This window comes from Coregonus clupeaformis, unplaced genomic scaffold (genome assembly GCF_020615455.1).
Source record: "Coregonus clupeaformis isolate EN_2021a unplaced genomic scaffold, ASM2061545v1 scaf0104, whole genome shotgun sequence".
Classification (NCBI taxonomy): Eukaryota; Metazoa; Chordata; class Actinopteri; order Salmoniformes; family Salmonidae; genus Coregonus; species Coregonus clupeaformis.
This window is the reverse complement of record NW_025533559.1, coordinates 264,210-286,752: the sequence shown is the minus strand read 5'-3', so window position 1 is coordinate 286,752 and position 22,543 is coordinate 264,210. Positions and strand designations below refer to the sequence as shown.

General features: G+C 43.9%; 1 protein-coding gene across 2 annotated transcripts in view; it reads left to right on the top strand.

Moving 5' to 3' along the window:
- The first annotated feature begins 1,829 nt into the window (after positions 1-1,829).
- The window catches only part of LOC121549118 (beta/gamma crystallin domain-containing protein 1), a 49,923-nt gene continuing 29,209 nt past the window's right edge, over positions 1,830-22,543 (top strand). Inside the window, exons 1-9 of one of the 2 annotated variants that reach the window (XM_041860972.1) lie at positions 1,830-2,202; positions 5,032-8,710; positions 9,260-9,424; positions 13,049-13,087; positions 14,020-14,138; positions 14,658-14,817; positions 15,035-15,174; positions 16,430-16,556; positions 17,090-17,125. In XM_041860972.1, the coding sequence (XP_041716906.1) occupies positions 1,919-2,202; positions 5,032-8,710; positions 9,260-9,424; positions 13,049-13,087; positions 14,020-14,138; positions 14,658-14,817; positions 15,035-15,174; positions 16,430-16,556; positions 17,090-17,125 (4,749 nt within the window). In that variant the 5' untranslated portion in view covers positions 1,830-1,918. The remainder of the gene's footprint in view (positions 2,203-5,031; positions 8,711-9,259; positions 9,425-13,048; positions 13,088-14,019; positions 14,139-14,657; positions 14,818-15,034; positions 15,175-16,429; positions 16,557-17,089; positions 17,126-22,543) is intronic. The other variant, XM_041860973.1, reaches the window with a different exon arrangement.

The following is a 22,543-nucleotide window of genomic DNA, read 5'->3' as shown; positions in this document are numbered from 1 at the left end:
ATTTTGTTTGTTTTTACTGCTGAACTTCCTCTACCCTCGATAATTCTAGCTTTTAAAGCCTGTAGGTATAATGCATTATGATGCTGTTATAATTTATTTCACCTTTATTTATACAGGTAAGTCAATTAAGAACACATTCTTATTTACAATGATGACCTGTCAAACACATCAATAAACAACACAACAATAAACAACATTTACACTATACCTATCTATATACACATCAATTACACAATATATGAAAAGCAAACACAAAACACAAAAAGTAAAACACAATCATATGAAACAAACATTCTTCAGTAAAAAGGCCCTCTAACATCCACCTGAATTGCCCTAGAGGCACCAACTCCACCCACTTTAAGGACTTTTGAAGATCATTCCACATGAGGCCTCTTCATTGTACGACTTGCTATAAGCACATCTGACCCCCTTGTACTGTCTTATAATCATGACATAATGATCCTGACTAAATTACTGTCTATTTGAGTCATTGGAAATCTCCTACATAGAGGGACATAACATAGCTTTGTAATAAGACATTATAATGGCTCATACATGCTTATAACACGTTATAATGCATTATACCTGCAGATTTTAAGTAAAGTGTTACCACTTATGCTTATGCATGTACAGAATCTGCATGTGTATTGGCACTGGCAGTCGGTGAGTATGTCTTGAGGTATGTGTGGAGACATGTCTAATGATTTTTCTGTCTGCCTCTACTCAGACACCAGAGGAGCACAGTACTGGTGTCCTGAGCCGGATCGGGAGCTGGTTCTCACCCTGGAGAGGAAGAGGGAGCCCCAGGAGTCCCAGTGACTATGCTTCCCTGCCCCTGACGGGTGACCAAGGCCCCAGGCCAGAAGGAGAGGGGGCCCAGGAAGACCCTGTGAGGGGAGAAGAGGAGCAGCAGGAGGAGGGACAGAATTCCCAGCCTGCCAAGTGGCATCTCTCCAGGGATTTTGAGGAGACGGACGCCAGAGCGTCTACCCACAGGGACAGCCCCCTCTCTGCAGCCAGCAGCCACAGTGAGCTGGAAGAAGAAGGAGAAGGAGGAGGTCCTAGGGAGGAGGAGGAGTGGTGGAGTGCCTCGCAGGGAGAGGAGGAGGTAAGCAGTGGAGCGAGCAGGAATCCTGCCCCGGAGAGGAATGCCAGTCATCTGACATGTGTGTTTATATCCGCCCCTGAAGAGGGAGGAGCCTGGGAGGACTCTGACCGGCAGGAACACACCCAAGCTCACACACACACCCAGGCCCAGCCCCAAGCCCAAGTCCAGGCAGGCAAGCAGTTGCATGTGTACCTGGAGGAGACGAGCGTCAGCCAGAGTGGAACGTACACCTACACAAAGCAGGAAGTGCTCCTTACTACCACCACCAGGGTGAAGAAAAGCGTCCAAGTGGTTCCCAGAGCGAAGTCATCCAAGAGTGCTGATTTGTCAGCAGAGAACACCAATACAGAGGAGAGGTCCGAGCAGCGCAAAGACAGAACCTGTCTCAAAGCTGCTATCGGGGTAAAAGGTCATAGCAATTACAGTGCCCTGGTAGGAGTGTCACTGAAGTCGCACACAGAGACACAGAGGGCTATTTCTGAGCTCTCGGGTGAGAAAGAGTCCGACACAGACAAAGATACAGACACAGACACAGACATAGACATAGACAGAGACACAGACACGATGGGGCGTAAGAACTCAGCAAGGAGGCGGTCCAGGAAGAGCTCCTCCGAAGACAGAGGAGGAGCCAGTTCTCAGGAGAACACACCCACCAAACCCCAGACTGCAGCCGAGAAATCACCTACATCCTCAGATAATAACACACCTACACCTGGAGACGCCACCCCCTCCTCCTCGAAAGACAAACATGCCTCAGTGATCTCACCTGAGACAGGTAAGCAGGGGTCAACCACCTCCAGTGGCGTTACAATGGAAACAAGGAAGGGAGTAGAAGAAGCCCAGGAGGACCAAGACACACCTGTACATGCCATCTTAGCGGCTGGGGAAGGGGACATGGACATACACATGCTCAAAAACACTAGCCAGTGCCGGCTGGAGAGGCGCACAGAGAGCGCAGAGTCCAAACGGCTGAGCATAAAGGTATCACACAGTGAGGTGAAGTTTTTTGCGAAGAAAGTGATGGTGAACCCAGAGAAGGATACAGAGGATAAGGATACGGATAAGGGAAAGGTGAAGCCCGAGGTGAAAAAGAGGTGAGTTGTTCGTTTTTACATGTAGGTTGATTACTAGATTGCTGTATTGTTAGATAACCTACTTCCTGACTTCTCTGTTTATGAATCACATATGTCATTTAAATAATTGCAAAGACCTCTGTTTATAGTGAAAAAGAGAGAATGATATTGTACAGTGCCTTGCAAAAGTATTCATTCCCCTTGCCGTTTTCCTATTTTGTTGCATTACAACCTGTAATTTAAATGGATTTTTATTTGGATTTCAAGTAATGGACATACACAAAATAGTCCAAATTGGTGAAGTGAAATGAAAAAAATAACTTATTTCAAAAAATTCTAAAAGATAAATAACGTAAAAGTGATGCGTGCATATGTATTCACCTCCTTTGCTATGAAGCCCCTAAATAAGATCTGATGCAACCAATTACCTTCAGAAGTCACATCATTAGTTAAATAAAGTTCACCTGTGTGCAATCTAAGTGTCACATGATCTGTCACATGATCTCAGTATATATATATATACACCTGTTCTGAAAGGCCCCAGAGTCTGCAACACTACTAAGCAAGGGGCACCACCAAGCAAGCGGCATCATGAAGACCAAGGAGCTCTCCAAACAGATCAGGGACAAAGTTGTGGAGAAGTACAAATCGGGGTTGGGTTCTAAAAAATTATACGACACTTTAAACATCCCACGGAGCAAGATTAAATCCATTATAAAAAATTTAAAGAATATGGCACCACCACAAACCTGCCAAGAGAGGGCCGCCCACCAAAACTCACGGACCAGGCAAGGAGGGCAATAATCAGAGAGGCAACAAAGAGACCAAAGATAACCTTGAAGGAGCTGCAAAGCTCCACAGCGGAGATTGGAGTATCTGTCCTAGGACCACTTTAAGCCGTACACTCCACAGAGCTGGGCTTTACGGAAGAGTGGCCAGAAAAAAGCCATTGCTTAAAGAAAAAAATAAGCAAACACTTTTGGTGTTCACCAAAAGGCATGTGGGAGACTCCCCAAACATATGGAAGAAGGTACTCTGGTCAGATGAGACTAAAATTGAGCTTTCTGGCCATCAAGGAAAACGCTATGTCTGGCGCAAACCCAACACCTCTCATCACCCGAGAACACCATCCCCACAGTGAAGCATGGTGGTGGCAGCATCATGCTGTGGGGATGTTTTTCATCGGCAGGGACTGGGAAACTGGTCAGAATTGAAGGAATGATGGATGGCGCTAAATACAGGGAAATTCTTGAGGGAAACCTGTTTCAGTCTTCCAGAGATTTGAGACTGGGACAGAGGTTCACCTCCCAGCAGGAAAATTATCCTAAGCATACTGCTAAAGCAACACTCGAGGGGTTTAAGGGGAAACATTTAAATGTCTTGGAATGGCCTAGTCAAAGCCCAGACCTCAATCCAATTGAGAATCTGTGGTATGACTTAAAGATTGCTGTACACCAGCGGAACCCATCCAACTTGAAGGAGCTGGAGCAGATTTTCCTTGAAGAATGGGCAAAAATCCCAGTGGCTAGATGTGCCAAGCTTATAGAGACATACCCCAAGAGATTTCAAATCAAATCAATTTTTATTTGCCACATGCGCTGAATACAACAGGTGTAGACATTACCGTGAAATGCTTACTTACAGCCCTTAACCAACAATGCATTTATTTCTTAATAAAAAAGTAAAATAAAACAACAAAAAAGTGTTGAGAAAAAAAGAGCGAAGTAAAATAAAATAACAATAGGGAGGCTATATACAGGGGGGTACCGATGCAGAGTCAATGTGCGGGGGACCGGCTAGTTGAGGTAGTTGAGGTAATATGTACATGTGGGTAGAGTTAAAGTGACTATGCATAAATCATTAACAGAGTAGCAGCAGCGTAAAAAGATGGGGTGGGTGTGCAAATAGTCCGGGTAGCCATGATTAGCAGTTCAGGAGTCTTATGGCTTGGGGGTAGAAGCTGCTGAGAAGCCTTTTGGACCTAGACTTGGCGCTCCGGTACCGCTTGCCGTGCGGTAGCAGAGAGAACAGTCTATGACTAGGGTGGCTGGAGTCTTTGACCATTTTGAGGGCCTTCCTCTGACACCACCTGATATAGAGGTCCTGGATGGCAGGAAGCTTGGCCCCAGTGATGTACTGGGCCGTACGCACTACCCTCTGTAGTGCCTTGCGGTCGGAGGCCGAGCAGTTGCCATACCAGGCGGTGATGAAACCAGTCAGGATGCTCTCGATGGTGCAGCTGTATAACCTTTTGAGGACCCATGCCAAATATTTTCAGTCTCCTGAGGGGGAATATGCTTTGTCGTGCCCTCTTCATGACTGTCTTTGTGTGTTTGGACCAGCTGTAATTGCTGCAAAAATTGGCTCTACAAAATATTGACTTCGGGGGGGTGAATAGTTATGCACATTCAAGTTTTCTGTTTTCTTGTCTTATTTATTGTTTGTTTCACAATAAAAAATATTTTGCATCTTCAAAGAGGTATGTATATTGTGTAAATCAAATGATACAAACCCCCCAATTTTTTTTTTCAAATCCAGGTTGTAAGGCAACAAAATAGGAAAAATGCCAAGGGGGGTGATTACTTTTGCAAGCCACTGTATCTGTAAAGGGAAAACTATCTGTAAATCAAAATACCTCCTACGTTTGTTGCCATTTTAACTCCAATCTCCATTTAGCTGATGTACAAGATTAAAGTATTGTCAAAACACTAAATCCATTGAGATATTGTTACTGTTGTGTGTGAAATAAAGCAAATACAGTGCATTTACAGCTAGATACATTGAATATCAAGGTTTGCGTTCACATTTAAAATATATTCCAACATGCTTCTTTGTTTTCATTGTTCACAGACCACCTGATCTGAAGAAAGTGGACGATGAACCCAAGACCACTCAGCCTATCGTGCGGATCGCAGATAGGATCAGCCTGTTCGAGGGAAGAGCGACAGGGGTTGCCAGTCCCAGTAAGTCCAACCCCAGAAGTGCAGACGTCATAGAGCGGCCAAGAACAGATGTAAACAAAGAGCTCGGGTTGCCAGATCAGCGGGCGAAATTGGTGGAACGTGGCAACGCCAGTTCCAGCTCGACCCCCCCTGTTCCAGAGAAATTAACGACGGTCCAGGAGTGGGCAAGGAATTTTGCAGAGGCTCAAAACATGGAGGATAAAACAAAGCTGACTCACAAGTCCTCTGGTATGGCTGGAATGTCCCAAAATGCTACCGCTTCTCCCACTTATGCTGTGTCAAAGACAACTAAACAGGACATTCAGGGAAAACTGGCCAGCGCAGAAAAGACTCCTAATCGGACCTCCCCGAAGAAAGAGATAACATCAAAACCAGCAGAGCCAGATACCACCACAGTATCCGTCATACCAGTTCCTAAAGCAGATCAGACAGACTCTAAACCAAAGGACAAAGAGGCTACTAAAACAGTGGAGCTACTAAACAGACCTACCAATATTGAACTAAATTATTTAAGCCAGCTGACCCCTCAGGTGGACTCAACCAATAACGTCAGCCTCCAGCCCAAAGTCCACGGCAAACAAAACTCCAGGTCCAAGAGACAGAAAAGCAAAGGAGGGGAGGCAGCCAATCCCCTGAGGCCGAGCATCGACATCAAACAGGAAGTGTCAAACACTGAACAGGAAGTGGTCAACAGCAAACAGGAAGAGGCAGGCACCACAAAGAAAATGGCCACTGCCTCTGAGCAGGAAATTAAGACAGTCACATCGCCACAATCTAGACAATCTGTAGGTGTTAAGTCAGATGTTGAAAAACAATCTGTCAGTCAAAACAGCCAGCAAACAGACAGTAAAACTGAAGGTAAACAAGAAGAGACAGGCACAAAAAATAAAATGTCTGCTGCATCTGAGCAGGAAGTGAAGATAGTCACATCGCCACAATCTAGTCAATCTGTAGATGTTAAATTAGATTTTAAAAAAGAGTCAGTTAGAGAAAACAGCCATCAAGCAGTCAGTAAAAAGCCAGCGACCTCAAACGAGTTGATAGTGTCATTGTCAGTTGAAAAAGGCGATTCTAACAAACTGTTAAAGGAAAAGACAGAATCACTCACACCTCCAAATGTCAACAAAGACAATAAAATGGCTACCTCTGATCCTATCAGTGTAAGAAAAGAGCCCAATATTAAAACTGTAGACATTCTACCCTCACAGAGTTCTAAGGGAGAGAAGGCAGAGGGGGGAAGCTCTGGGGAGACCTCTACGGTTAAGACAAATCAAAATGTTCCCAAGGAAAATAACAAAACCTCTCTGCCCTCACATTTGCCTAAGAAAGAACAGCCTCCTGTTCCATACCCCACTCCTGTGGAGCAAGGCTCACCTGTCCCACACACTCAAGTCGACAACAAACCAAAGCAGCCTGAAAAGAAAGCAGCAGAAATGGCAAAGCAGCTTAATAAAAAGACAGATACAAAGACAGATTTGCCTTCAGGCACTAGACATGACACCCCGGAGACAGCCGCTAGCAATGTTAAGAGCAAAGAGGACACCAAGCTCATTACAGAGCTAGTCACATCCAAATCAGTGTTGAAACAGACAGATCCAGCTGTCCAACCCTCTGTAACTCCTATTAAACCTCCAGCCTCACTACAGGCTCCCACACAGCCCGTCAGCCAGACCTCTTTTCAGTCAGATAAAACTGTCGGTAGTGTAGTCACCCAAATTGATAAGTCAGCAAAGGGAAAGGACAATGATAAATGTGTAGTCGAGCCTCCTAAGGAAGGGTCATCTACACATGTGCCTGAGCAGAAAACTAAATCTAACCATCAGGACCCTGTATTAAAAAAGCAGCAAACCAAGGCCTCAAAGCAACCACAGTCCGTAAAGTCATCTGAGGCTAAAACAGATAAACCTAGCAATGACACACCGACACAGGGAGTGAGCCTTACCCCAGAACTGACCCCCTCGAAGCCTAGTATTACAGTGCCAGTAGCAGGGAAGGACCCCACTGTAAAAGCAGAAACCAATGCTTCAAAACCTTCATTGGGTTCTACCCAGAAGTTTTCGGACACCAAAGCCTCAGGACAGACAAGGGGTCAGAGGGAGAAAGAACCTCTGGTCCAAGTGAAGAGGCCTTTACCGGCACCAAACACAAAGAGCAGTGAGGGTCTAGGGCTGGATGTTGGGAAGGAGAGCTCCACTGTAAAGACTATAGCCCCAGAGGTAAAAAAATCTGAGGATGTGAAGGAGAGGAAAGCTCTGCCAAGCCAATCACAGAGTGAGGACAGAGAAAATACAGTGACATTGCCCTATGGAAAGTTGGCAGAGGGTATAGGGGAGGCACCACAGCAAAAGTCATCTACTACTACTACTGTGGTAGAAAGGTCAGCTGGTGACAAGCCAGAAATTGTGGTAACAAAGCCTCCTCCTGTTGTGAATGATGAGATCCGCCCGGTAACACAGCCCCAGACAGCCACTGAGAAAGGAACCTTTCCCCCCAGTCCAGACAAAGCTCAGAAGATACCCTCTTCTACTGAAACCACTAAACAGAGCCTAGTCTATCCCCAGCATCCATCCCTGAATAAGCTTGCCTTACTGGGAGGCGGTGGCGGTGGCTTGTCCCCCCAACGGGACACACCTTCCAGCTGGCTAGATGTGGACCATCGCTTCCCCAAGCCGAAGCTCCTCCGCCCCCCCGAACCCAAGCTCAGCTCGTCGGTCAGCGAGAGCGACCTCTTGGACAATTCCGGAGAACTGGACGACGACGACTTCATCGAAAACATCAAACGCCTTGGTGTGCCTTTCTCGTTGCCACCACGGAAGAACCACCACCACCATCATCCCAAGCCACCCTTCACTATGCCAGCCATCCGGGAGGACCGCTTTGAGAAGCCCTTTGACCCTGACGAGTTCCAGTTCAGCCTGAGGAGGAAGAGGGAGTTCTCTGTGGAGACGAGCCAGAGTCTTCTGGCTAGTCTCCAGAGAAGTGAGGTCAAAGGGGAGCTAAAGCCGGCCAGGGCCAGCATCACGGACCTGGACAGGGGCAGCATGCTGCTCAAGAGCCTTGACACCCATTCCAGGCTCCTCTTGGAGAGGGAGAAGACCACCATGGCAGAGGGCGAGGAGGAGGAGAAGAAAGAGGAGCAGGGGAAGGTGGTGAAACCTCTTATGTCACGCTTGGAGGGGAGCTGTATTCTCAGTACCCTGATCAGCTCCTCCACCCGGGGCAAGAGGCCCGGAGCCCAACCCCAGAAGGACATCACTCCAGGTGGGGTGATGTCGCCCACAGAGGCCCCTCACCTCCAACCCAGCCTTTCACCAGTCACTAAGCCACCCCAGACTACCCCCACTTCCTCTGGGGAGGCTACCATCCAGAGTCCTCCTAACCTGGGGAACAGACCCACTACCCATGCTGCTGTGGTCAGTGACTCAGGTCCTCCTCTCCCCTCCTTTTCTCCACTCCCCTCCTTTAATGACATCAAGCTGCCGGATTATTTAGAGAAGTACCTTTCTCCCCGGGAGCCTGCTGCAAGATTAGAGATGAGCATAGGGCAGGAATCGCTCAACTCTGAGGTCAGTTTTCTACACAACTCTCAATTCTATTGAGTAGTGCTTGCATCATACACCACATGTTTAATCTAAAGCTTTTAAACATCTCAATTGCAGTTGTTCCCAAACCTCTCTTCGGATGCTTAACCTTACAGATGTGTGAGTACTGGCATAGACCAAATAAGTGGAACGGCTGGGGCTACTTGTGGAGATTCTTTGGGGAAAAACTGACATTGAGATGTTCAAAAGCTATAGAGTGAGAGATCAACCTTGTTTGCATGGTGTGAAATGCAAGCAGTACTGTATGTACAGTACCATACAAGTTAATCTCACAAGTGCTAACAAGCAGCAAAGTTATTGGACAATGATAAGAATCATAATGTATTCATTGCCCGTTGATCAGAGGACATTCTCACAGAACGTAGATGTTCTGTTCCGTGTTTAAACAGGTTACCCTATTTCAGTCCGTTTTTTGTATTTCAGTAGGTTTTTTACAGAGAAGCCTATCTAACTGCCTTATATATTGACCTTTATCTGATGGGTTTTTAATTGTTATTTTTTGGGTTATAACAGGGAGGGATGAAGCCACTTGGAGGAAGTGGTGGTGGAGGCTTGAATATCAGGCCTGGACTAATAACGCTGGATGGAAGACCTATGAGTCTTTCTCTGGTTCCTCCATCCTCACTACCCGAGGTCCAGCCCCCTCTGGCTGGCCCAATAGGGACTTGTGCTGACCATGTGAGTGTGTGTGGGAGGGGTGTGTGTGCGGGGTGGAGGTGGGTAGAGGGGGTACACATGTGTGTATTTGTGTGGTGGGGGGGGGGTGAGTATAGTGTGTGGGGGTGTGTGTTATATAAAACAGTTAAATTAATTATCTTAAACATGTAAATGAAACAAACCAAATTCTAACCGTGAGTTAGAAACGCCTGGCTCACAAACAAGTTTAGAACATTAAAACAAACACTGACAAGCAGCTCTTGAATCTGGATTTTATGACACTGAAGATAACAATCTGGAGAACATGTCACAGGACTGTTTTGTTAGCATTGATGATGTCATCCCCACAGTGACCATACGTACATACCCCCACCAGAACCCATGGGTTACAGGCAACATCCGCACTGCGCTAAAGGCTAGAGCTGACGCTTTCAAGGAGCGGGACACTAATCCCGAAGCTTATAAATCCCGCTAAGAACTCTGATGACCCATCAAACAAGCAAAGTGTCAATAAAGGACTAAGATCGAATCTTACTGACGCTTGTCGGATGTGGCAGGGGTTGCAAACAATCACGGATTACAAAGGGAAACCCAGCCGCTAGATGCCCAGTGATGCGAGCTTATCAGCTAAATGCCTTCTCTGCTCGCTTCGAGCAACACTGAACCATGCATGAGAGCACCAGCTGTTCCGGATGACTGTGTGATCTCATTGACTACAGTTTAGCGTTCAACACCATAGTGCCCTCCAAGCTCAACACTAAGATCAGGACCCTGGGACTGAACACTTCCCTCTGCAACTGGATCCTGAACTTCCTGGCGGGGGTGTGCGTGCTTAGTCCCCTCCTGTAATCCCTGTTCACCCACGACTGCATGACTCCAACACCATCATTAAGTTTGCTGACGACGGTGGTAGGCCTGATCACAAACGATGATGAAACAGCCCATAGGGAGGAGGTCAGTGACCTGGCAGTGTGGTGCCAGGACATCAACCTTTCCCTCAACGTCAGCAAGACAAAGGAGCTGATTGTGGACTACAGGAAACTGAGGGCCGAGGACGCCCCATCCACATCGACGGGGCTGTAGTGGAGCGGGTCGAGAGCATCAAGTTCCTCGGTGTCCACATCACTAAGGAATTGCCTTGGTCCACACACACCAACACAGTCATCAAGAAGATACGACAACACCTCCTTCCCTTCAGGAGGCTGAAACTATTTGGCATGGGTCCTCAGATCCTCAAAAAGTTATACAGCTGCACCACTGAGAGCATCTTGACTGGCTGCATCACTTGCAAATGGCAATTGCTTGGCATCCGACTGCAAGGCGCTACAGAGGGTAGTACATATGGCCCATTGCATCACTGGGGCCAAGCTCCCTGCTATCCAGGACCTCTCTATACCAGGCCGTGTCAGATGAAGGCCCTAAACATTGACAAAGACTCCAACCACTGCACGCCAAGAGGTACCGATGCACCAAGTCTGGAACCAACAGGACCCTGAACAGCTTCTACCCCCAAGCACCCCCATCCCCCCCTTTGGACTAACTGTTTTGACTCATCACATACACTGCTGCTACTGTTTATTATCTATCCTGTTGCTTAGTGACTTTACCCCTACCCATATGTACAGTTGAAGTTGGAAGTTTACATACACTTAGGTTGGAGTCATTAAAACTTGTTTTTCAACCACTCCACAAATTTCTTGTTAACAAACTACAGTTTTGGCAAGTCGGTTAGGACATCTACTTTGTGCATGACACAAGTAATTTTTTCAGACAGATTATTTCACTTATAATTCACTGCATCACAATTCCAGTGGGTCAGAAGTTTATATACATTAAGTTGACTGTGCCTTTAAATAGCTTGGAAAATTCCAGAAAAGGATGTCATGGCTTTAGAAGCTTCTGATAGGCTATTTGACATCATTTGAGTCAATTGGAGGTGTACCTGTGGATGTATTTCAAGGCCTACCTTCCAACTCAGTGCCTCTTTGCTTGACATCATGGGAAAATCAAAAGAAATCAGCCAAGACCTCAGAAAAAAATTGCAGACCTCCACAAGTCTGGTTCATCCTTGGGAGCAATTTCCAAACGCCTGAAGGTACCACGTTCATCTGTACAAACAATAGTACGGAAGTATAAACACCATGGGCCCACGAAGCCGTCATACCACTCAGGAAGGAGATGCGTTCTGTCTCTTAGAGATGAACGTACTTTGGTGCGAAAAGTGCAAATCAATCCCAGAACAACAGCAAAGGACCTTGTGAAGATGCTGGGGGAAACAGGTACAAAAGTATCTATATCCACAGTAAAACAAGTCCTATATCGACATGACCTGAAAAGCCGCTCAGCAAGGAAGAAGCCACTGCTCCAAAACCGCCATAAAAAAGCCAGACTACGGTTTGCAACTGCACATGGGGACAAAGATCGTACTTTTTGGAGAAATGTCCTCTGGTCTGATTAAACAAAAATAGAAATGTTTGGCCATAATGACCATCGTTATGTTCGGAGGAAAAAGGGGGTCGCTTGCAAGCCGAAGAACACCATCCCAACCGTGAAGCATGGGGGTGGCAGCATCATGCTGTGGGGGTGCTTTGCTGCAGGAGGGACTGGTGCACTTCCCAAAATAGATGGCATCATGAGGAAGGAAAATGATGTGGCTATATTGAAGCAACATCTCAAGACATCAGTCAGGAAGTTAAAGCTTGGTCGCAAATGGGTCTTCCAAATGGACAATGACCCCAAGCATACTTCCAAAGTTGTGGCAAAATGGCTTTAGGACAACAAAGTCAAGGTATTGGAGTGGCCATCACAAAGCCTTGACCTCAATCCTATAGAAAATGTGTGGGCAGAACTGAAAAAGCGTTTGCGAGCAAGGAGGCCTACAAACCTGACTCAGTTACACCAGCTCTGTCAGGAGGAATGGGCCAAAATTCACCCAACTTATTGTGGGAAGCTTGTAGAAGGCTACCCGAAATGTTTGACCCAAGTTAAACAATTTAAAGGCAATGCTACCAAATACTAATTGAGTGTATGTAAACTTCTGACCCACTGGGAATGTGATGAAAGCTGAAATAAATCATCCTCTCTACTATTATGCTGATATTTCAAATAAAGTGGTGATCCTAACTGACCTAACACAGGTAATTATTACTAGGATTAAATGTCAGGAATTGTGAAAAACTGAGTTTAAATGTATTTGGCTAAGGTGTATGTATTCTTCCGACTTCAACTGTACATATCTGCCTCAAATTACCTCATACCTCTGCACATCGACTCAGTACTGGTACCCCATGTATATGTGGTCCTCTGTAGCTCAATTGGTAGAGCATTGCGCTTGTAACACCAGGGTAGTGGGTTCGATCCCAGGGACCACCCATACGTAAAAATGTATGACTGTAAGTCACTTTGGATAAAAGCGTCTGCTAAATGGCATATTATTATTATTATATAGCCACGGTATTGTTACTCATTATGTATTTATTCCTTGTGTTATTATCTTTCTATTCTTTTTATATTTTTCTCCCTGCATTGTTGGGAAGGGCCGGTAAGGAAGCATTTCACAATTAATCTACACCTGTTGTTTAAGAAGCATGTGACAAATAACATTTGATTTGATATTACAGTATTCATGTGGCTTTTGTGTTTCAGAGAGAGGCTATAATCGGATTCCACAGACGCCCAGGAAAGGTAGGCACAGCTTCACACAAATATTTTGAAAGACTGAAGACAGAATTGAAAGAATGAGCTGGATGGAAGAAGAAGCTAATGTCTGTGTCCCAAATTACACCTTAATCCCTATGTAGTGCACTACTTTTGACCGTGGCCCATAGGGCTGTAGAGAATAGGGTTCCTTTTGGGATGTTGCCATTGTGTTGTCGAAGACATCTACTTCGTATGGCTTGGTATCGAGGGCAAACGGAGTTGTGAGCGAAAGGATCTATACAAATCTACAGCTGGATATGTTTAAGAACAAGCTATTCTGTACTGGCAAGAGCTCTGTGCATTGTGGAATCCCTATTGGCCCTGGTCAAAAGTAGTGCACTATAAAGGGAATAGTGTTCCCATTTGGGAGGCAACCTCTCTCTTGGTATTTTGTGAGGTTATATAATACTTGAAGACTAGAATTAGAAGTGAATGGAATGAAACATTCAAACAAACTCTCATGATAGCTCCACCAACTTAGTAATATAATGAGTCACCCACTGAGTCATACGATGTGATGGAATATCAACATCTGATTCAGAGAGTGAGAATTAATGTACTTCCTTCTCTTGATGTTTTGAAGACAATTCGTGTTGGTAGTAGGATAATGGAAGTTTGCTTCTTCAAAAATAGATCAAATCAACACGTTTGAAAACGAGGCAGCGACAGCATTTTTCTTTTTCTCTTGATGCTTTGAAATGACACATGGTTTTCTCATGTTAGATGGTGTTGTTCGAGCATTTCCTTTTCTCTTGATGTATTCTTCAAGAAAATAAAAACACACACACTGCACCTTGTCAGTATCACTTTAGTTTATTGAGCTTACGGTCTCCCAGCCTTCGTCAGAGTTTCTCAGAGCTTATTTTTCTCTTGATGTTTTGAAATTACAAAATGGCCTCACTGTTCCTATGATTTAGATGGTGTTGTTTGAGAATGCCCAGTTTAGCGGCCAGACCTATGAAGTCTTCAGAGACGTGGTCGATGCCACCCAGCTCCAACTGTCTCCTATGATTTATGTGAAGGTGGTGAGAGGATGGTGAGTCACAGAGCCTGAACTGGCTCATATTCCCTACTGAGAAAATGTTCTGTTTTCTAATTTCAATCAAGGTTTGGAATAGGAATAGCCAGTTTGCCAAAAACACACACTGCTTTTTATGCTCTGTCTGGCATCTGAAGACAGCATATTAGATAACTTGCAGCCTCGTACTTAGCAGAGAATATCTGTCATGCCTAACTGAGTCATTAGATGGGTTCAAATACCATCCCATCTGATGACTTATGCCAGGAAATAAAATGCATGAACATGATAACAATTTTATTGGCTGTTTATCAGTCATATGAGTTCATTTTTATGAATCAACCCTAACCCTAGGTTAAAGTTACTGACCGACATGCTAGTGGGACACGCACAAACAATAAACTAGTCCAAAGTCCAGAGAAAGTTAAATTAAAAGAAACTGAGACATAGATCATTTATTCATCATATTGTCCCAATTAGTCTATTTCCAAGATTCATGTTTTATGTTTGTTTACCTGTTACTATTTGTCGTTGCAGCTGGGTGCTTTACGAGAGGCCTGGGTTCGAGGGGCGTTTGATTGCTCTAGAGGAGGGGCCTATTGAGCTGACCAATGTCTGGGCAGATGCAGGGCCACCAGGTTCACACCCCCACGTCGACCCACCAATTGTCATCGGCTCCATCCGACTGGCAGTATGGGTGAGTGTCCACTCCTTGCTATAACATTTTCTACATAGAGAGACATAACATATTATAAACCTTATATTAAGACATAATAAAAGCTAAAACATGCTTATAACAAGTTATAAAGCATTATGCCTGTCAGCTTTAAATAAAGTGTTATCACAATGAAATCAGTCATAATTCTCCCTCCACAGTGAAGTGACTGTTCCTGGGTCTGTGTTCCCCTCTGTAGGACTACAGCATCCCCCATATTGACCTGTTCACTGAACCAGAGGGTCACGGAAGGCTAGCACAATACCATGACGAAACAGTAGAGATCGGCTCCTTCGGTATCCCACAGAACACAGCTTCCATCAAAGTCCACTCTGGGGTGTAAGCCTGTATATGGTTGTTTTATTTACATGTTGCCGCGAAATGCCTATGGTACCTCTTCAGTCCACTCTAGGGTGTAAGTGCATCTATGCTTCTCCTAAATGCTACATCTTTAAATGAAAATGGTACCTCTTTGATCCACTGTGGGTGGTCAGTGTCTGTGGTCCTCCTCCTAAATGGCACCTCCAAATGTCTATGGTACCTCTTTAGTTTGTTTAGTGTGCTGCTTGGCTGTAGTTGTAAACCTCCTCAGTTTGACAAATGAAAACAACATGATGGGAAGAAACTGGTAAAAGTGGGGAGACAAAGACTGAGGTAGAGAGAGATTTTTTATTTTTTAAATAGAGAATCTGGGAAAGATTTTAAAGGTTTGTTATTCCACGTAGGAGGCACGTTTCAGGACATTGTGTGACCCGGCTCCTAGCAGACGTAGACCGCAATAGACCATTTCCCCTTACGTCGTCGAACTGCTACTAATGGCTGGTTTACTTTGGCCTGTGTTGTCTTAGCAACTCCTGCTGTGGTGCCTTGTCTGACTCATACATGGAATGTCTTGGTAGCACATGTACAGTATTTCTTTCCTTAGCGTCACTCAGGGTTAGTTGGCATCGTGCAGTATGGGGGGAAAATAAGCTTTCAAACCATTGGATAGAGAATAGAGTTTAGCTGTAAATATATCACTGATGTTTTATGTGTGGTACACAGACATAAGAAGAACCAGGATTGGCATCAATAACATAGCATTTCAGATTAGTAAATTCAGGCGATAAATTGAAAATAAATCCATGATTTCAAAATTGGCCATTATTTAAATCTAATCTCAGTTAACCTGCAGACCGATTCAAAGTTAAGACAACTTGGACATTCACAAAAATTATTCATTGATGTAAGCGAGCAGATCTCAAGTCTGGATTGGCCCGCTGCTAGTCTCTTGTGGTCAGACGCATGTAACATAGAGTAATATTGTAGCATCTGTCAACAGACTGTGGGATGTGCCGACTAACAAGGAACTTTGTTCCCGGAGCGCCAATTTTGGAGGGTGGAGACTTCTCTACTCTTGTTAGTATCTCCCCCAGAACTTAATGGAGAATCTGACGCAATTATGCAAGACTTTAGTTCTGGGTTTCTGAGATAAGATCGCTGCTGAGTTTTCTGAATTGGAAAGGGAGGTACTCCAGCCCTGGTTAGAAGAACAGATACATGACCCATTAGTATGTACATAATGGTGAGTGATTCCTGTCCCTCCCCAACACAGGTGGTTAATGTTCAGTGACCCAGGGTTCCAGGGCCTCCTTGCGGTGTTGGAGAAGGGAGAGTACCCCTGTCCCGAGGCCTGGGGGTTCCCCACACCCTTCATCGGATCCCTCAGACCTCTCAAAATGGTGGGTGCTGCAGCATCTCAAACAACTGTATTACTGTGCATGAAATACATGGATTAAACTTAATTTCCATAAAATACATGGAAGAAGGAAGGACAATGAGCAACAGACACAGCTTGTGTTGATTTACAATGGACCTTTACGTTTTTATCTTTCTCCTAAACCTTTTCTTTTACCTTTTTGTTCTGTTCTCAATGTTGAATTCCCTTTTCAAACACAGGTACAAACATTGAGCAAATCTGGCCCAAGGCAGAGGAACAGTACATACAAAGGATGAATCACTGTCGTACCAAATTACTAATTATTCTCAGGCAGAATGCACTCATTCAAATGAATTGAGGCATTTCCAGTCTCTGGCGATGCAGTATCTCACTATCTCTCCTTCTCTCGGTATCTGTCTCCAGCAGTGTCGCAGTTCATTATGATATGTGTGGAAATTGCATAATTTGCATACTGCTGACTTCCATCTTGACACTGTGTGCTTTTAATTAGTGGAACATAGTGTGGTTGTGAAATATTCTCTCTGTGTGTTGCAGGGTGGCTTTAAGGTGGAGAATCCTAATGAAGTCAAGGTACATCAGTTTTCTAGGGTTAGGGCAGTCTTGGGTGGTTCACTTCAGACCTGGGTTCAAATAGTATTTGTTTTCTTTTAAATACTTTAGCTGCACCTTATTGACCTTGCCTGGTACAATGGAGTTAATAGAATAGTCCCAAAAGGACAAACCCTTCTGGCACACCAGGCAGGCTCAGTCAAACGATTAAAGTATTTGAAGGAAAACATATGCTATTTGAACCTAGGTCTGGTTTACATGTGCATTTGGAAAGTATTCAGACCCCTTCCCTATTTCTAAAATGTTTTAAATAAATAAAAATCCTCATCAATCTACACACAATACCACATAATGACAAAGCGAAAACAGGATAATTATTGTTTATTGCACAGCTGAGGAACATGCTTCCAGAGAGTATATACTTTTTCATATTTTAAGAAAAAGTATACAGTGCACTTGGAAAGTATTCAGACCCTTTCCCTTTTTCCACATTTTGTTACGTTACAGCCTTATTCTAAAATGGATTAAATAAAAAAAATCCTCATCAATCTACAAACAATACCCCATAATGACAATGCGAAAACAGGTTGTTAGACTTTTTTGCACATTTATAAAAAAGAAAACAGAAATACCTTATTTACATAAGTATTCAGACCTTTTCCAATGAGACTCGAAATTGAGCTCAGATGCATCCTGTTTCCATTTATCATCCTTGAGATGTTTCCTCAACTTGATTGGAGTCCATATGTGGTAAATTCAATTGATTGAACATGATTTGGAAAGGCACACACCTGTCTGTTGACAGTGCATGTCAGAGCAAACACCAAGCCATGAGGTCGAAGGAATTGTCCGTAGAGCTCCGAGACAGGATTGTGTCGAGGCACATATCTGGGGAAGGGTACCAAAATTATTTTGCAGCATTGAAGGTCCCCAAGAACACAGTGGCCTCCATCATTCTTAAATGGAAGAAATTTGGAACCACCTAGAGCTGGCCGCCCAGCCAAACTGAGCAATCAGGGGAGAAGGGCCTTGGTCAGGGAGGTGACCAAGAACCCGATGGTCACTCTGACAGAGCTCCAGAGTTCCTCTGTGGAGATGGGCGACCATCTCTGCAGCGCTCCACCAATCAGGCCTTTATGGTAGAGTGGCCAGACAGAAGCCACTCCTCAGTAAAAGGCACATAACAGCCCGCTTGGAGTTTGCCAAAAGGCACCTAAAGGACTCTCAGACCATGAGAAACAAGATTATCTGGTCTGATGAAACCAAGATTGAACTCTTTTGCCTGGATGCCAAGCGTCACGTCTGGAGGAAACCTTGCACCGTCCCTACGGTGAAGCATGGTGGTGACAGCATCATGCTGTGGGGATGTTTTTCAGTGGCAGGGACTGGGAGACTAGTCAGGATCGAGGGAAAGATGAACGGAGCAAAGTACAGAGAGATCCTTGATGAAAACCTTCTCCAGAGCGCTCAGGACCTCAGACTGGGGCAAAGGTTCACCTTCCAACAGGACAATGACCTAAGAACACAGCCAAGACAACACAGAAGTGGCTTCGGTATAAGTCTCTGAATGTACTTGAGTGGCCCAACCAGAGCCCGGACTTCAACCCGATCTAACATCTCTGGAGAGACCTGAAAATAGCTGTGTAGCAATGCTCCCCATCCAACCTGACAGAGCTTGAGAGGATCTGCAGAGAAGAATGGGAGAAACTCCCCAAATACAGGTGTGCCAAGCTTGTAGCGTCATACCCAAGAAGAATTGAGGCTGTAATCGCTGCCAAAGGTGCTTCAACAAAGTCCTGAGTAAAGGGTCTGAATACTTATGTAAATGTGATATTTCCGTTATTTTATTTTTATTACAAAAATTTACAAAAACCTGTTTTTGCTTTGTCATTTAAAAAACAATTTCATCAGTTTTAGAATAAGGCTGTAACGTAACAAAATGTGGAAAAGGTGAAGGGGTCTGAATACTTTCCGAATGCACTGTATACAGTGTGGTCCTAAATGATTGACACCCTTGTAAAGAAGAGATTTTGTTAAACAAGTCACATTTTTATTTTTCTCAAAAAAGGTAGGGGTACAAATTATTGACACCCCTGTTGATGTGTGCTCGGGGTTATTGTCTTGATGGAAGATCCACATGCGGAAAGTTTCAGCCTCCTGCCAGAGGCAACCAGGTTTTCGGCTAAAATGTCCTGGTACTGGATACATTTCATGATGCCATTGCCCCAGGACCGGTGGAAGCAAAATAGCATCATAACATCAAAGATCCACCACCATATTTTACAGGAGGTATGTTTTTTTTTCCTGCTTATGCATTCTCATTTCGACACCAAACTCACCACTGGTGTGTGTGGCCAAAGAGCTTTATTTAGCTTTGGTCAGATGACATGAAAATATAGCTCTTTGGCCACACACACCAGCGGTGGGTTTGGCATCAAAATGATAATGCATGAGCAGAAAATAACCCCATACATACTATAAAATATGGTGATGGATCTTTGATGTTGTGGGGATATTTTGCATCCACTGGTTCTGGGGCCCTCGTTAAGGTCAACGGCATCATGAACTTTACCCAGTACCAGGACATTTTAACCAAAAACCTGGTTGCCTCTGCCAGGAGGCTGAAACTTGGACGTTGGTGAATCTTCCAGCAAGACAATAACCCCAAGCACACATAATATCCACCAAGAAATTGTTAATTATCCACAAAATCAACCTTTTGCAATGGCCATCTCAGTCTCCAGACTTGAAACCCGTAGAAAAGCTTTGAATTGAAGAGGGCAGTCCATAAGCACAGAAGAAGGATATCAATGCTCTGGAATGATTATGTATGGAGGACTGGTCTAAGATCCCTAACAATGTGTTCTCCAACTCATAAAACAATTTAGAAAAATGCTCAGTGCCGTTATCCTCGCAAGGTGAGGTATTGAAAGGTATTGAAAACAGGGGTGTCAATCATTTTGACCACTACCTTTTTGAGGAAAATTAATGTTAATTGAAAAACAAAATCTCCTTCTCTAAGCAAAATATTAATATATATTTTTTAATTTTAGCATACAATATAGCTCATCTTTTTCAAGGGTGTCAATAATTTCTGACCCCACTATATATATATATATATATATATATATATATATATATATATCAGTGGGGAAAAAAGTATTTAGTCAGCCACCAATTGTGCAAGTTCACCCACTTAAAAAGATGAGAGAGGCCTGTAATTTTCATCATAGGTACACGTCAACTATGACAGACAAATTGAGAAGAAGAAAAATCCAGAAAATCACATTGTAGGATTTTTAATGAATGTATTTGCTAATTATGGTGGAAAATAAGTATTTGGTCACCTACAAACAAGAAAGATTTCTGGTTCTCACAGACCTGTAACTTCTTCTTTAAGAGGCTCCTCTGTCCTCCACTCGTTACCTGTATTAATGGCACCTGTTTGAACTTGTTATCAGTATAAAAGACACCTGTCCACAACCTCAAACAGTCACACTCCAAACTCCACTATGGCCAAGACCAAAGAGCTGTCAAAGGACACCATAAACAAAATTGTAGACCTGCACCAGGCTGGGAAGACTGAATCTGCAATAGGTAAGCAGCTTGGTTTGAAGAAATCAACTGTGGGAGCAATTATTAGGAAATGGAAGACATACAAGACCACTGATAATCTCCCTCGATCTGGGGCTCCACGCAAGATCTCACCCCAAGGGGTCAAAATGATCACAAGAACGGTGAGCAAAAATCCCAGAACCACACGGGGGGACCTAGTGAATGACCTGCAGAGAGCTGGGACCAAAATAACAAAGCCTACCATCAGTAATACACTACGCTGCCAGGGACTCAAATCCTGCAGTGCCAGACGTGTCCCCCTGCTTAAGCCAGTACATGTCCAGGCCTGTCTGAAGTTTGCTAGAGTGCATTTGGATGATCCAGAAGAGGATTGGGAGAATGTCATATGGTCAGATGAAACCAAAATAGAACTTTTTGGTAAACACTCAACTCGTCGTGTTTGGAGGACAAAGAATGCTGAGTTGCATCCAAAGAACACCATACCTACTGTGAAGCATGGGGGTGGAAACATCATGCTTTGGGGCTGTTTTTCTGCAAAGGGACCAGGACGACTGATCCGTGTAAAGGAAAGAATGGGGCCATGTATCGTGAGATTTTGAATGAAAACCTCCTTCCATCAGCAAGGGCATTGAAGATGAAATGTGGCTGGGTCTTTCAGCATGACAACGAAGGAGTGGCTTCGTAAGAAGCATTTCAAGGTCCTGGAGTGGCCTAGCCAGTTTCCAGATCTCAACCCCATAGAAAATCTTTGGAGGGAGTTGAAAGTCCGTGTTGCCCAGCGACAGCCCCAAAACATCACTGCTCTAGAGGAGATCTGCATGGAGGAATGGGCCAAAATACCAGCAACAGTGTGTGAAAACCTTGTGAAGACTTACAGAAAACGTTTGACCTGTGTCATTGCCAACAAAGGGTATATAACAAAGTATTGAGAAACTTTTGTTATTGACCAAATACTTATTTTCCACCATAATTTGCAAATATATTCATTAAAAATCCTACAATGTGATTTTCTGGAATTGTTTTTCTCATTTTGTCTGTCATTGTTGACCTGTACCTATGATGAAAATCACAGGCCTCTCTCATCTTTTTAAGTGGGAGAACTTACACAATTGGTGGCTGACTAAATACTTTTTTCCCCACTGTATATATATATATATACACACACACTACCAGTCAAAAGTTTGGACACACCTACTCATTCAAGGGTTTTTCTTTATTCTTACTCTTTTTTACATTGTAGAATAATAGTGAAGACATCAAAACTATGAAATAACACATACGGAATCATGTAGTTACCAAAAAAGTGTGAAACAAATCTAACTATATTTTATATTTGAGATTCTTCAAATAGCCACCCTTTGTGTTGATGAGAGCTTTGCACACTTTGACTTGTACTGTATATATGTATATATGTACACTACCGTTCAAAAGTTTGGGGTCACTTAGAAATGTCCTTGTTTTCCATGAAAACATACATGAAATAAGTTTGAATAGGAAATATAGCAAAATGAATAGGAAATGTAGTCATTGACAAGGTTAGAAATAATGATTTTTAATTGAAATAATAATTGTGTCCTTCAAACTTTGCTTTCGTCAAAGAATTCTACATTTGCAGCAATTACACCCTTGCAGACCTTTGGCATTCTAGTTGTCAATTTGTTGAGGTAATCTGAATAGATTTCACCCCATGCTTCCTGAAGCACCTCCCACAAGTTTGATTGGCTTGATGGGCACTTCTTACGCACCATTTTATTATTATTTTTTCACCTTTATTTAACCAGGTAAGCCAGTTGAGAACAAGTTCTCATTTACAACTGCGATCTGACCATACGGTCAAGCTGCTCCCACAACAACTCAATAAGG